The sequence below is a fragment of the Cololabis saira genome, chromosome 20, assembly GCF_033807715.1.
Source record: "Cololabis saira isolate AMF1-May2022 chromosome 20, fColSai1.1, whole genome shotgun sequence".
Taxonomy (NCBI): Eukaryota; Metazoa; Chordata; class Actinopteri; order Beloniformes; family Belonidae; genus Cololabis; species Cololabis saira.
This window is the reverse complement of record NC_084606.1, coordinates 40,378,779-40,394,889: the sequence shown is the minus strand read 5'-3', so window position 1 is coordinate 40,394,889 and position 16,111 is coordinate 40,378,779. Positions and strand designations below refer to the sequence as shown.

The following is a 16,111-nucleotide window of genomic DNA, read 5'->3' as shown; positions in this document are numbered from 1 at the left end:
CAAATAACAAGCTTTTATGTAACTCAAATACTACATATTTTTTCCACAAATAGGCATATTTTGAAACATTTTGAAAAATGATTCCATAATTTAATGAGAATAAAAAATAAATAAATAAATAAATAATAATAAAAAAATAAAAAAAACCCTACCCTGTGCCCGGGACAACAGACCCGTTTGTCCCCCCCTATCGGCGGGCGTGCACACACTCACCTCTGAAACGCGAGCAACTCTGTCGATCTCCGGGTCGGACATCTCAGACAGACACTTGCTGATTCCTACGTACAAGTCCACGTCCTGGTCCTGAAAGCAGAGCCGGGAATGAGCTGGGAATGAGCTCGGAAAGAGCTGGGAAAGAGCTGGGAGCTGCTCTCCATGCTGCACAGCAAGCACCTAACTCAGAGATCTGGGCTGCAGACGGACCGCCTGACCCCAGACTCACACTTAAACAAACACCCCTTTTTCTAAGAAAGGTCGTCTCCTGGACGCCAGCATACGCTGATGCACGACCGCTTTAACAGGAAATAAAGCAAACATCTTATGGTGGATTCACACTGAAAGCATCAAAAATCTCCTGTGGAGGCTCAGGACGCCTCCATCGCGCCAAAGCCTGTCGACGCCTGCAGTGGTGCCCACAGCAACCATCATCGTTGGTCCCGGTGAAGCTGCAGTCTGTCTGCGGTGAACACTGACACACCGGGTCCCAGCGGATTTGGTCATGATGTTTAAACTGTGTCTTGTGATTAAAAAGCACGGTTTTTAATTATTTTGCGTTGGATCGTTGTAGCAAATAAAAACGTTCGGACCATCCTGCTCCTCAACCATCAGTTACGTGTTTCACATGAGCAGTTCAGGTAAAAACATTTAGTTCAGGTAAAAACGGCGGTCAAATCAGCAAAAATGTCAGTTTGCTGGATGAAATATATTAATTCCTGATAAAATAAGTGTGTTAGTGCCCAGCTCTGCTCCTGTACGCATGTGAATGAGTGTACGTTTGTGTGAACATGAAAGTACAATCTGCATTGAGGCGTCACCGCTGCTCATTTGAATAAAGTTGAGATTTCTCAACTTCAAATTGTCGCTCTGGACCCTCCAACGCAGGGGTGCTCACACTTTTTCAGCATGAGAGCTTCTTATAAAATTATCAAGTCAAAATGATCTACCACCTACTACAAAAAATGCAAAACATATATTTATTTATAAATATATTGAGGATTCTTTATATCGGAGGATTCTATATATATTTATTCACTCAAAAAACTAAGGATCTTACCAAGAAATGTTTCTTATTTCTAACCTAAAAATGCCATTACACCTGATAACACACATAACTTAAAAAGGTTAGGTGTTTTTCCCACGTGTTTCAATTGAACTTTCATTTGTGTCAAGCAAATTTGAAGTTCTAGTTAAGTTTTAAGTTAGAGTTTTGGCAGTGTTCAAAATAAAATGATGAGCCCTGCTGTATTGGAGCACATTAGACACCAGTGCTGCTTGTTTTCTCCATGAATGACTACAGAGATAAAATGAAATGAAAACTACCCAGTTAGCTTTATTACGTTTTTATTTTTCTGACATTTTCTGCCTTTTCTTTTAGTTAAAACTGTAGCGGGAACAGAGATTTATATACCGGGTAAATGCTGATTTATGGTTCCGCGTTACAACAACGCAGAATGGTGCGCGTCGCTGCGTACCCTACGCCGTAGGCTACGGCGTAGCCATGGAGAGCCTGCACGCCAGCGCAGCACCGCCAGCGGGACCGGCGCTCTCCGCCCTCGCCGGAGAGCAGCGTAGACTCTGCGTCGATTTAACGCGGAACAATAATTTTGGCTTTAGAGGGGGAACATAGGAGAACGGACCAGAAGAATATAGCGTGGATTAAAAATAAAAGTTAAGCACTGAACTACATGCGTCTCCCGCCTGGGCCATTGCAGACTGCCTGAGCATGGCATGTTACAAAACAAACATATCCGCCGCCTCTTTCTTCCCCCTTTAACGTGCGCAGCGCATGGATGTATGGCGCAGCGTCAGCGCGTTGTGTCGCATTAAATGTAGTCCGGGCGTAATACGAGGATTTGAGCTGGTGAAATTAAACGAAAAAAAAAAGAAATTAAACGATTCCTCGAGGCAGAGGAAATTCCTCTATCATTTTTTGTAATCGAATTACTCAAATTATTCGAGGAATCGTTTCAGCCCTAGAAAAAACCAAAGGCTGAAAACTGGCCGTAACTCGCTGACAAGCTAGTTAGTTAGCACTTAGCGCAGTTGTTTGCTCATGCGCAGCGACCTATGAACTCAGACAAAATTCAGATGTCATCTGATTGGCTGCCCTGTATATCAATCAAAAGGCGGGATGGATGATAGGTTGACGTCAATTTTTTTAATGTCACGCGATCTACCAATAATACCTTTGCGATCGACTGGTAGATCGCGATCGACGTATTGAGCACCCCTGCTCCAACGCCTCTCGCAGCGCTTTCATAGACAATGAATGGCAGCCGGACGCGTATGACACCGTGGCGCTTTCAGTGTGAATCCAGGGTTGGAGGTGTGAGCCTGCACCTGGATGTGGTTGGGCAGCAGGTGCAGGATCTTCTCGGTGGCCGAGCAGAGCAGCGTCCAGCAGTGCTTGGGGGGGTTGGGCAGGCCCATGGCCTGAGCCAGGCCCTGCAGCATGGACCGGCAGAGGGGCCGGCGCTGAGGCCGGAGCTCCTCCTGGAACTGCTGCAGGCCCAGGCTCTCCACGTACACCTGCAGCTTGTCCTCCGCCACGTGCTTCATCCAGGAGCCTAGGGTCTCGTGGAGGTGGGCCCGGGTCTGCAGCTGCACACGCAAACAGCACCAAGGGGAGTTTTAATGCCATTTGGTCGGGATTGAACCGTTTGAGCCGGTTTCCTTTAAAGGAAGCACCTGAACATTCACGTGCTCAACATTCCCAGAAATCTCCCAGAGTCTCCTCACAATGTATTGCAATATACTGTATATCTCATTTCACCACCAATTAAAAGGTTCTTCTGATCAACCAAATAATCTCTAAAAAAGACTTTTCATTAACTGAGGTTCAAACTGCTGTCTCTAATCAGCTTAGGTTAAAGTGATTCAACAAGAAATAGCAACACTATATCTGTTAATGTGGAGTGGAATCACACGTCTACATGGTATCTGATCTGTATTGGGTGTCAACCGGAACGTAAAATCCTGGTATCGCCGTGGAAACGGGGAGTGAGAAAGCAGGATGGATCAACTTACACTGAGACTGTGAACGAGGGGAGGAGAGATCCAGGAGCCCAGGAACAGAGAAGCACTCTGGGAAGACTGGGCCTGAGACGCTGCCAGAACCAGACACTGGTGCTGGACGTCCTCCCCTGCAAGAGACAGCAGAACCCTGACAGAACCCCGACAGAACCTGGACAGAACCCCGACAGAACTCCGACAGAACCCTGACCATCAGAACCCTGACAGAACCCCGACAGAACCCTGACCATCAGAACCCTGACAGAACCCCGACAGAACCCTGACCATCAGAACCCTGACAGAACCCCGACAGAACCCTGACCATCAGAACCCTGACTGAACCCCGACAGAACCCTGACCATCAGAACCCTGACTGAACCCCGACCATCAGAACCCTGACAGAACCCCGACAGAACCCTGACCCACAGAACCCTGACCATCAGAACCCTGACAGAACCCTGACCCACAGAACCCTGACCATCAGAACCCTGACTGAACCCCGACAGAACCCTGACCATCAGAACCCTGACAGAACCCCGACAGAACCCTGACTGAACCCCGACTGAACCCTGACCATCAGAACCCTGACTGAACCCCGACAGAACCCTGACCATCAGAACCCTGACTGAACCCCGACAGAACCCTGACCTTCAGAACCCTGACTGAACCCCGACAGAATCCTGACCATCAGAACCCTGACTGAACCCCGACAGAACCCTGACCATCAGAACCCTGACAGAACCCCGACAGAACCCTGACTGAACCCCGACTGAACCCTGACCATCAGAACCCTGACTGAACCCCGACAGAACCCTGACCATCAGAACCCTGACTGAACCCCGACAGAACCCCGACTGAACCCTGACCATCAGAACCCCGACAGAACTAAGTCAACCACATGTATGTTAGACCCCATCCCGACTCGACTATTCAAACATATTTTTTCTCTTATTGGTACGACAATACTGGTCCAAATTAACCTATCCCTAAGTTTAGGATATGTACCACAGGTTTTCAAAGTCGCAGTAATTAAACCTTTACTTAAAAAACCTTCTCTTGACCCAGACACCTTAGCTAATTATAGACCAATTTCCAACCTTCCATTTGTATCTAAAATTCTGGAAAAGGCAGTTTCAAGCCAGTTATGTGACTATTTGTATAGAAATGATCTGTTTGAAGTCTTTCAGTCAGGGTTCAGAATGCATCATAGCACAGAGACAGCACTGGTTCGAGTCACGAATGACCTCCTTATGGCCTCAGATAAGGGATTAGTTTCCATACTGGTTCTACTGGACCTCAGTGCTGCTTTTGACACTATAGATCATGGCATTTTACTGCACAGGTTAGAGCATGTTGTTGGGATTAAAGGGACAGCTCTATGTTGGTTTAAATCATATCTATCTGACAGGTTCCAGTTTGTTCATGTACATGAGGTTTCTTCAGAACAGTCAAGGGTCTGTTATGGTGTTCCGCAGGGTTCAGTGCTAGGGCCAATCTTGTTCAGTTTATACATGCAGCCATTGGGAAGTATAATCCAGAATCACGGCATACACTTTCATTGTTATGCTGATGATACGCAGCTCTACTTGTCTATGAAGCCGGATGAAACAGAACCGTTAGTTAAACTTCAGGCATGTCTTAGGGGCATCAAGGACTGAATGTCCAGAAATTTCTTGCTTCTAAATTCAGATAAAACAGAGGTTATCATTCTTGGTCCAGAGCATCTTAGGAAGGGATTAGATGGTGTTGCGATGGCTTCCAGTGCAACTGTGAGAAACCTTGGTGTTATTTTCGATCAGGATTTGTCGTTTAAACCATATGTCAATCAGGTTTGTAAAATAGCCTTTTTCCATCTCCGTAATATTGCAAAGATTAGGAAAATCCTCTCGCAGAGTGATGCAGAAAAACTAGTTAATGCGTTTGTATCTTCTAGACTAGATTACTGTAATGTGTTGTTAGCAGGATGTCCAAGTAATTTGCTGAATAGGCTCCAGCTGATCCAGAATGCAGCAGCACGAGTGCTGACAGGAATCAGCAGGAGAGACCACGTCTCTCCAGTGTTAGCGTCGCTCCATTGGTTACCCGTAAAATTCAGAATCCAATTTAAAATTGTATTACTTGCGTATAAAGCCCAAAACGGCTTAACTCCGCATTATTTGCAAGACCTGATAGTGCCTTATGTTCCTGTCAGAGCTCTCCATTCTCAGAGTGCAGGTTTACTCGTAGTTCCTAGAGTATCCAAATGTAGATTTGGAGGGCGGGCGTTCTGCTATCAGGCACCACTACTATGGAACCAACTTCCAATCTGGGTTAAGGAGGCTGACACCACCTCCACCTTTAAAACTAAACTTAAAACCTTTCTGTTTAGTAAAGCCTATAGTTAGTGTTTAGTAAACCTCTAGCTGGTGTTGGTAAATCTCTAGGTAGTGTAAACTTTAGTGTGTCAGAGTCGCTCCTGTAGTTTCTTGTACTGGCCCCCCCTTCTCCTCCCTTTTCTCTCTTTTGTCCATGTTGCAGCATCCTTTGCCGGACACCAGTGTGGGAGTGAGGGGGGCAGGGTAACGGCCCCTTTTGGGCGGGGGAGAAGGTTCGTCCCTCAAGACTCCTCTCCCTGGCCCTGCCCCTTTTCAACCCTTCCCCGACCCTGCACCCCAACCTGGGACTTGATGATTGGGCCGGAGCTTCGGGAGCTGCGTGCTGGCCTGCGGTCCCCACCCCTGGTCATCCCGTTGCTGCTTCCACCTGCCTGCTGTGCTGTTGCCGTCCCTGACCCACCAGTCTGGCCCTCGGCAGGAGGGTCCCCCCTTACGAGCCTGGTCCTGCTCAAGGTTTCTTCCCTCCTAAAGGGGAGTTTTTCCTTGCCACTGTTTGGCTTAAGGTTTTTCTCCCACTAGGGGAGTTTTTACCTGCCATTGTTTATGTAATAACTGCTCGGGGGTCATGTTCTGGGTATGGGTCTCTGGAAAGCGTCTAGAGACAACTCTGTTGTATTAGACGCTATATAAATAAAATTGAATTGAAATTGAATAGAACCCTGACCATCAGAACCCCGACAGAACCCTGACCATCAGAACCCTGACTGAACCCTGACAGAACCTGGACAGAAACCTGACAGAACCCCCACAGAGCCCCGACAGAACCCTGACTGAACCCTGACAGAACCCTGACAGAACCCTGACTGAACCCTGACTGAACCCTGACTGAACCCGGACAGAACCCTGGTGGAAGGAGGGAGTGCGTGTCTCACCAAAGCTCAGTCTCATCAAAGGAGACAGGACGGCGCTCCAGTTCACCGGGGGGTACTGGAACCCGGCTCCCACGGAGGCCAGGGAGGTCAGAGCGGTCCGGACCGCCGCTGGATGGGAGAACTCCGGACCTGCAGACACAACAGGACAACATGAGCTGCAAACCCTGGCGTCCAGAACCTACTGGGACTCTGAAGGGACAGACCTTTCCTCCCAGCCTGGCTGATGAAGTCGCTGATGGACCTGATGACACTTCTCTCAGAGAGGTAGCTGAAGTCCAGAGGAACTGAGGACGACAGAGCAGAGAGGGAGAGGAACATCAAGCAGCAGCCGGGACTGGAGGACGGGAGGCCCGGGGGACGGAAGGACGGGAGCCCGGAGGACGGGAGCCCGGAGGACGGGAGGACGGGAGGCCCGGACTCACCCACCTGCCGTGTGGCTGTGGCTCGTGGACACGTGGGCCAGGTGGAGGTGGCCCAGCAGGCAGGCGCTGTTGGACTGCAGGCCCAGGGCTCCAGAGAAGGTGATGATCTGAAACATCCCCAAACCATGTCATGGTGGTTATTATGGGCTGGATTATTGGCAGCTGACAGGAAATGCCACAAGCAGAGATCACCAGGGTGCACGGCGCTTCCCACCGGCGCTCCCGTTTGCATACAACCAAATAAAATACAGCAATAATTCTTTTTGCATGTTAAACAGGAACACTTTCACCTACATATACTGCATCGTTTGGGGGAAAAAAAAAATCACATAATAATCCCCATCCAGACTCGACTTTTCAAAAATGTTTTTTCTCTTATTGGCACGGCAATACTGGACCAGATCAACTTATCCCTAAACTTAGGATATGTACCACAGGTTTTCAAAGTTGCAGTAATTAAACCTTTACTTAAAAAACCTTCTGTTGACTGTCAGGTTAATCAACCTTTTTGAACTTGATTCGTCCTTATGAAACTATCAGAATCAGAATCAGGTCAGCTTAGAAAGCTGCCTGTTTTTCACATGCCTGTCACATGCTCTGTTAACAGATGACACGGCAGCCACTTCCTGAGTTCTTTCAGGGGGGTCGGCTGTCCCACAACTGTCCCATTGTCTTTTGGCGCATCTGTTCAGAGTTCCTGTTTTTAGTCAAGAAGACATTTGACCCCTTGACCTGTTTTTTAAGGATGTCTGTTGCTCTGACATTCCAGATTAGTTCCTCTTTAACTGAAATGTTACATGTGTGTCTTTGTAACCCAACGTCTGTTCATTGTCTATTTAACTGCTGACTATCCTTATATGGTCATTCCTGTCACCGTTTTCTCAATAAAAAGCATCTTGCAGAAGCAGCATGTTGGGAGAAGAGCTGACGAGTTCTCAAATGAGGGCCAGCGTGCCCTGCACTACTCAGCTTTCCTCCCCAAGCTTCTGCAGAAGGGATCATTCCAACAGTCTCTTGTGTCTTTCCTAAGTTATGAATTTTTTAGGACCTTAACATTTGGTGCCGAAACCCGGGATCTCAAGCTGTGACGATTGGAACGGCGTAGATCCAACGGGCCATCTAAAACTGTCGACAGCCGTTCCGACTTCAGGGACGGGGCCCAGATTTGGTCCTGCACTGTTCCAGGAGGTCCAGGAGACGAGATCCCCGAGCCAGGGAAGGCACTAAGAGACTGGTGAGACCTCTTCTTAGTGAAATTCCTTGTATACTAACCGGGGGTTAGTGAAAAAAGGGTTGGCCGAGGTCTGGGACCATTTTTTAAGTTGGGGACTTTTAAAAGACACTATTGCCTGGGGCTAGTGCAAAAGCCAACACTTACTCGGTCGAGGACCGGCTTTCAGGTCAGGGGACTTTAAAAGTACAGGATAACGAGAGGAGACGTTTCTTAGGAATGTTTTTTTTTTAATGGTTTTTGTCTACTGTTTGTCTTGTCTAATGTTCTTGTCTGATGTTTATGACAGGAAACTGTCTATGTTCAATGTTGGGGGTTTCCAAAATTGTGAAGCAAAATTTAAATTGTTCACTAAAAGATCAGGCTAAAACCAAACTGTCAAAAAAGAGAAACTTAAGAAAGCAAAAATAACTGGCTAAAATAGAGCTGATGGGGAGACGTCCCGCAAACTTTAGGTGAAGAAAAATGGAGACAAAATATTGTGCGAAATAATATACAAAACTTAAATGATTAGAAAACAACTAATTTAAGACTAAAAGAAAAAACAAGAAAGTTGCAAACCTGTACAAATGGCATGGAGAGAGGTGATTTGATGAGAGACTGGAGAGGGGAGAAGGCTGCTGCGGGGCTGCAGCAGGCCAAAGGTCATGACAGCTGCAGCTCTGTGTCTGTGTGTGTAAACGGCTGCAGCAGGGCTGTGTGTGACAGCTGCAGCTGTGTGTGTCTGTGTGTGTAAGGCTCCAGGCCTGGGTGCAGCGTTTTACGAGCGGCTGCAGGCTCTGTGTCTGAGGGAGACTTTTTTGTCTGCTGGAAAACGGGAGTTTCAGAGGTGAAGTGAGAAGCTCTCCTCTTGGAAAAAAACATAGAAATGGAAAAATATTGTCTTTTTTCTATCATTCTAAGCCCTGAATGGAGGCATAGAATCGTAGAATTTTCAAATGGAGTTAATTCACAGTCAAATAGTTTCAGATTGCTCTGCAGTGCTGTATTTGGCCAGGTCTTTGTACGTTTGGATCATATGGGAATGTGATTCTTGCAATTGTGAGTGCAAGGTTGGATTTGACTTTTATACAAGCATGAAACATGTCAATCCTTTTTCTTTATTTTGTTTGTTTTAAAATTACGTACTGATGATTGACAGCTTCAGAGGATGACCGCTGTATTTTTAGAATGCAGTGGAAGGGCGTGTTCATTAGCCTACTGTCAATTGCATGTCAGTGACATTTTACACAGAAAGGCTTGTATGGAGGAGAAACGAACCCGTTGAACAATCTTTTTAGAAAAGAAGAACTCTGAGTGCATACTAGCCTAACACAAACCCAAATATAGATGATCTGAAGTTTGTGTTTTTTAAGACTTTTATAAATACATTCTGATTACTTTGAATGAGGAAGAGGAGTAAACAGGAAGATGGAAAAAGAAGGCTAAAAATAAATAAATAAATAAATAAATAAATAAATAAATAAATAAATAAATAAATAAATAAATAAATAAATAAATAAATAGGTGAAATGGTGAAAGCTGCTAATGGTCTTGCAGATCCATTTCGGGATACAGGCCAGTTTGTAATTGGCGTGGTAGATTTGGGAATATCAGGTTCCGGTGTCATGGCGGCAGCATAGTAATCCTCTGCGTCCACCCTCCACAAACTTTTACGTAAACTTGTGAGAAAACTGTTCAGCTTTTGAGAAAATTAACAGCTGTGTGGTCAGTTTTCCATTCTGGTTGCACAAACTTAACTTCTTAGTTAAAGCCTAAAGTAAATGAGAAAAACAAGAAAAGCTACCGCCGCCAAGCAAGACATGACGGCTCAACTTCACAAAGAGCTTGGTGGAGAAAATGCGGCACTGGCGCAAGTGATGGAGGCAACAATGGCAAGATATTTCAATGAAGCTGATGAGAAATCTGAAGCTCGTTTCAACAGACTTGAGAAACGAATTGACAATATGCACGCTACTCTGTCAAGGCACACTGAGGAAATAAGAAATATCCGCATTGAAACTGTTAATCTCCAGGAGCGGGTCGCCAATGTGGAAAAGTCAACAGCTTTATGTCTGAAGAATCTACAAATTAACGAAACCAAACTCATTGAAATGGAGGATAGGGCACGCAGGGATAACCTTCTCACATTCAACCTCAAAGAGGGAGCCGAGAGCCCGAATGCTCGTGCTTACCTGACGGAGAAGATTCCTGAATGGTTCCCCGCCCTCGGACCCACCTCGCCGGAGCTGATGAGGTGTCATCGGCTTGGACATTTATCCAAGCCGGGTCCCGGTAAGGCACAACGCCCGCGCCCGCTGATCATCAAGGCCCTCCGCTACACTGATAGAGATCGCTTACTCAACGAAGCAAGGAAGAATCCTCCGGAGGTGGAGGGCATCCAGCTGAAGTTCACTGCCGACTACAGCGAGGCTACAACCAGGCGTCGGAGACAGTGCTACAAGCTGATGTACGAGCCCCGCACTCACGGATTTGAGGCTTTCCTTCTTTATCCCACTACAATCAAGCTGTCCCGGGGGAGCAACATTTACACCTTCCAGGACCTGAGCGACGCCGAACAGTTCATTGCTTCCCTGGAAAAAGATCAAGCCTCGGTTGGTAAATAAGCGCCGACAATGGTAAGTCTGAACTGACTGGGGGCTGATTCGTGGTTCTGCGTTGCGCCGGCGCGGAGTCTACAGTGTAGGGTCCGCGGCGACGCGTGCCTTGCGGCGTGGGCTCTGCGTCGGTTTAGCACGGAGCCGCAACTCGGACTTTAGTTTCATCAAAGTACATCTTTTTCGAACTCTTCAGACTACTGAGCCATGATGTGTATTCCATATCTCCCTTTCTCTCTTCGTGGCGTTCTCTACAAAGTGACTTTAATATGATATTGCTGTCTTTGATAAGCCTATGAGATGTAGTTAATTTTACTATTTAGTTTATTAAGCCCTTTACTGACAGCTCTCTCTGTTGATTGTTGTTTCTCTAGGCTTAAGGAAACCTGATATTTTTTGTGATGCCCCATTTTGCGTGGTTTACTGTCCCATAGTGTAAATGCAAGCCCTTATTTTTTATTTTTCAGTGGAGGGGCTATGACTGTTCTGATTCCATGATGACTGGTATACTTTTTTTGGGGGGTGGGCTGTCTTCTCCTTTTTTCTGGAGAGGACTTTTGATGGTCAAGGCAGAGCTTTTTTTTTTTTGGTTTGTTTTTGTGTGTGTGTGTATGCACGTATTGGCTCATGTGGGGGGTGGGTGGGGGGGTCCAGGTGTCCTTTGTATTTCCAACCCTACCAAACAGGATTTATTTATTGTATTTGTGGATCTGTATGCCAACCTTCAATCTAAATAAATATGAATAATATTAATATTCTGTCATGGAATTCACGGGGCCTTAATTCACCCCAGAAGCGTACTAGTACTCTGAAGCTCCTTTATAGGAAGAAAATCCACTTTGCTTTTATACAGGAGTCACACCTTCTTGAAGTTGATGTACACAGATTTTTTTTTTTTTTAAATTGTTTCTTTATTTGGAAAGGACAATAAATAAAACGATACAGCAACACTCAATCAAATGAAAATGAATGTCCTTCCGGTTTTGCTAGTTTAAGTCACAAAAATTAACGTTTACATGAACTATGAACAGAAAGGGGGTCACCTGCCGCTGCTGTGTTGAACCAAACATAAAACCCAGTTGAGGTCAAAACAATGAATTACATATTACCAGTGAAATCAAACAAAATCTGCTCTCATGGGGGTGATAAATACAATCCAGTTATTCCAAATCTTATAGAATATGTCCCGTTGTGCTTTTAGTTGGAAGGTCAGCTTTTCCATCCTAAAAATCTCTAAGGTGATACCGATCCAGTCTTCTAGAGTAGGTGGGGTCGGAGTTAACCATCTCCTGGTAATTGCTTTCTTACTTGCCACCAAGAGCAATTGCAGCAATTTTATCTCTCGCCTACATTCCAAAACAGTAACATGACCTAGATATAACACGTCAAAACTCAGAGGAAACTGAATGTTAAAAACTGTGCTTACTGAAGCCTGGATACCCCTCCAGAACACAGCTTGGGGCAGTCCCAAAAAATGTGATAGTGGTTAGCCACAGTCGAGCCACATTGTCTCCAACATGGCAAATTTGCCCCTTTGTATTTCTCCTGATACGGTGTCTTGAAATATCTAATAAGATTCTTCCAACAATGCTCTCTCCAGTCCATGGAGCTAGATGTTGTCCATTGGAAGGACCAGATATTGCTCCAAGTCTCCTCAGAAATGTCAATCCTTGCTTCCCTTTCCCATTTAGCTTTGATGTAAAGAGTGTCGCTATTATTGGCATGGGATATAGCTGTGTACAGCTTGGAAATGGAGTTGGCTGGAGTCATTGTCATGGCATTTTTCAAAATGTGTGTAATTCGACATCTGAGAGACCTCATTTCGTTGTAAGCCATGTTTATCCTGTAAAACCTCAAAGCTGAATACAGTGTTTTTATGAGTGAGTGAAAGAAATGTTGTAAAACCATACATTGTCCACGATTTGAAGCTAGAATCATGCTTGTTGGGGAAAAAATCAGAATCAACCGCAACCCATCTGAACATTCTCAACATTCTATGTATATTGCTCATATTAATCACCTTCTGCCAGACTTGAAACGTGTGGTTCAGCCATGGGTTCCCCAGCTTTTGTAACTGACACATTATACCCTCATCCGCCAACACAGCTTGAATGGGGAATGGATCTACCAGATTGGACTCCAACTCCTTCCACTTAGCCGCATATGTTCCATTACTCCAATATAGTAGAGGAGCTATTTGAGCAGCATAATAATAATTCTTTAGACAAGGGAGACCCATCCCCCCAAAATCCTTGTGAAGTTGAAGGGTGGCATATTTAATTCTCGGTTTCCGGCCCTGCCAAACAAATCTGGAGATCCATTTATCCCATTCCCTAAACTGAGTTTCACTCACCTCTACAGGCAAGTTCCTAAACAAGTAAAGTAGTAGTAGTAAAGAAAAAAAAGACAGAAAGATATGGTATCTAACTGAAGCATGAATGCTCCTGACCACACTTCCAGCAGTGAAACACTTCCACTGCTTCCCTCGGACTCTGAAGGAGTACCCCTATATACTCCCTGAGCTAGGGGGCCTTCCACCATGCTGGCATCCTCAAGAAAGAGAACCCCCATCCTTTTCCGCTCGACAATAATTATATTTTACCAATTAGTCCACCTCATAAACATATCACCTCCAGTCACATTAGTTATTTTCCCGTCTGAATACTTGCAGCTTCTCCTTGTAACCTGCAGCTCCTCCGGGCTGCCGCGCACGCCGCCCCCCCGCGCACTGCCACTGCGGCCAACCTCTCAAGTTTCTCTCTGAGAGTTGCCGGTGGCTCGATGACCCTCACCGGGAGCCCCCGGCTTGCCATATCCGCCGTTGCATCCTCCACCGTGTTATAAGTTAACGCTCCTTCTTCATAAAAAACCTTCAGGCGTGCAGGGTAGATGGTCCGGAACCTCAAGTTCTTTTCCTTCAGGATCCTCCTTACGTCAGCATACTCCTTCCGCATGTCCATGATCTCCTGAGGATAATCGTGATCGACGTTTATCTTGTTGTTGTTCCACGTAAAACCTTTCTTCTGCCAAGCCAGCCTGAGCACTTCTTCTTTGACGGTAAAGCACAGGAATTTTACCAGGATCGACCTGGGCTGGGAGCCTTTTGGTGGAGGAGATGAAAGCGCTCTGTGCGCCCTCTGGATCTGCAGCGCTGTTGACTCTGGGATGGGGAGATTCTCCCTGAGCAGCTTCTCCACAAAATGGGCCATAGATTGTGCGCCAGACTCAGCTCCCTCCGGGACCCCGTACAGTCTGAGTGTTTCCCTCCTTGAATACGCTTCATGAGATTTCAGTTTGAATTGAAGCGTTTCCTGCATTGTTATCATCTCGGCTAGTAACTCATCTGAGTTTTGTAGCTTTTCTTCATGCTCAGCCACCCTGGTTTCCAGAACTTCTAATCTCGCATTAGTTTTGTCCAGTTCTCCTCTAATGTCCTGAAGCTGTATTTTAGTGTCCTTCCTAAATTCTTTTACCTCCTTCCCGACGGCTCTCAACTCTTTTAGTATCATGGATAAGTTTGCCTGATCCTCATCGTTCTCCGGTCTGGCGTCATCATAACTGGGCGAGGGAGAGGAGCCGCGGCTAGCCGCGGGGGAGCTAGCGCTAGCCTCATCTGCTAGCTGCAACTCGTCGTCTTCGGGTTGTTCAACATGTGACTTTTTACCTCTGCAGGGCTTTTTGGACATCATTCGCGGCCTCTTACACTCTTTTTCGTATAGTTCTTATGTTAATTATTTCACTTTGGGGCGATTTAATCACTCTTGTCGGGAGCTCTCGTTCTAAGGTGCCATCCCCTCAAAACCGGAACCACTTGGTATCGATGTACACAGATTTAAGAATAAATACTATCATGTGATTGCCTCCTCCTGTTACACCAAAAGGAGCAAAGGGGTTTTTATAGCTGCAAAACGTAACCTAAATTATACTAATTTGGGTACAGGAGGATCTGATGATGGTCGAATCACTTTTTGCAAAATAGCTTATAATGGTATTAAGATTGCTCTGATCTGTGTTTATGCACCAAATTGTTTTGATCAGCATTTTTATGACTCACTAGCCTCTATATTAATAGATCTTCCAGAGTACCAGCTTTTGATAGGGGGTGATTTCAATGCTGTATGGCTCCATGACATTGATAGAACAGAAGTAACAGAAAGTAGAGATCAACAGCTGGCATCTATAGCATTTAAGAAATGGTCTACAGATCATGGTGTGATTGATATTTGGCGCCTGATGAATCCTTCCACCAGAGAATTTTCTTTCTTCTCCGCTCGACATAAGACTTTTTCAAGAATTGATTATATTTTTGCATCCAAAACTCTTTTTAGTGATATTCACAGAACTGGAATGACCCCAATCTCATTATCTGATCATAGGGCTGTTTTATGTACTTTATCATTAAGAGCTAGTCAATCTAAGGCTGTCCGCAGGCGTTTTAACACGTCTCTACTTCAGAATGACACTTTTAGACGAGAGCTTGAGGCTGAATTGAACGAATTCATCACAATAAATAGTCCATCAGTTGATGATCCTCGTGTGTTATGGGATGCGGTTAAAGGTTGCATCAGAAACAAAGCGATTTAATTTGCATCAAATCTCAGTAAATCTAGAAAACATCGTATTGAATCTCTGGAATCTGAAATTGTAGCACTTGAGCAAGACATGATAAATAATATAAATAAATAAATTAAAAAAAAAAAATACCTGTAAGCGACGGAAATTACTTGGTGAACTAAATAGTCTGTTAAGAAGGGAAGCAGAATTTATTATCCACCGCACTAGGCAGAATTATTATATGAACAGTGCTCGACCTAGCCGATTGCTTGCACATAAAATACGAAAAAATGACAATCTAGCAAATATATCAGCAATTAGGACGAATGAGGGGGACATAACATCTGATCCCATAAAGATTAATAGCACCTTTCAACATCATCACCCTCCGTGCCACTGATTGGTCGGGGGCGGGGGCGTTAGACGTTTGAATCAGGAAGCGGGAGTCAGCACGAGCGCGACTCGCGGCGATTTTATTATAAAGCGCAAAACGTCTGTTTGGTGATCCAACTCTGAGGTGCAGATGTTCATAAACCTGGTGGCTGAGGAGAGAATTAAAAAAGGGATGTAGACGGGCTGTTTTACTCTCAGCCGCTCGCGGCTCCAGCTGATTTCTGATCAGCGCCGACATGAACAAAGCGGTTGCGCAATCTAGTACGTCACAGCAGCTTCACCCCAACCTGCCCACTTCTCCCCTGGCTGTGGAAAAACAAACAGGGACAAAACGGGTAGAGGCGGGTAGAGGCATGACGAGCCGAGTCGGGCCGAGTAAGGACTAGTCCAAAAGGGCCATAAGGTGATGGGTGGGGGGGATCTCTGGGGGACATAA

At 45.7% G+C, this 16,111-nt stretch overlaps 1 protein-coding gene across 4 annotated transcripts in view; it reads right to left on the bottom strand.

Moving 5' to 3' along the window:
- focad (focadhesin) overlaps positions 1-16,111 on the bottom strand; it is a 136,894-nt gene that overhangs the window by 6,099 nt on the left and 114,684 nt on the right. For all 4 annotated transcript variants that reach the window (XM_061710461.1, XM_061710460.1, XM_061710462.1 and 1 more), the window contains 6 exons: positions 6,905-7,007; positions 6,682-6,762; positions 6,479-6,607; positions 3,247-3,362; positions 2,560-2,820; positions 214-303 (listed from right to left, as the gene is read on the bottom strand). In XM_061710461.1, coding sequence (XP_061566445.1) covers positions 214-303; positions 2,560-2,820; positions 3,247-3,362; positions 6,479-6,607; positions 6,682-6,762; positions 6,905-7,007 — 780 coding nt within the window. The remainder of the gene's footprint in view (positions 1-213; positions 304-2,559; positions 2,821-3,246; positions 3,363-6,478; positions 6,608-6,681; positions 6,763-6,904; positions 7,008-16,111) is intronic.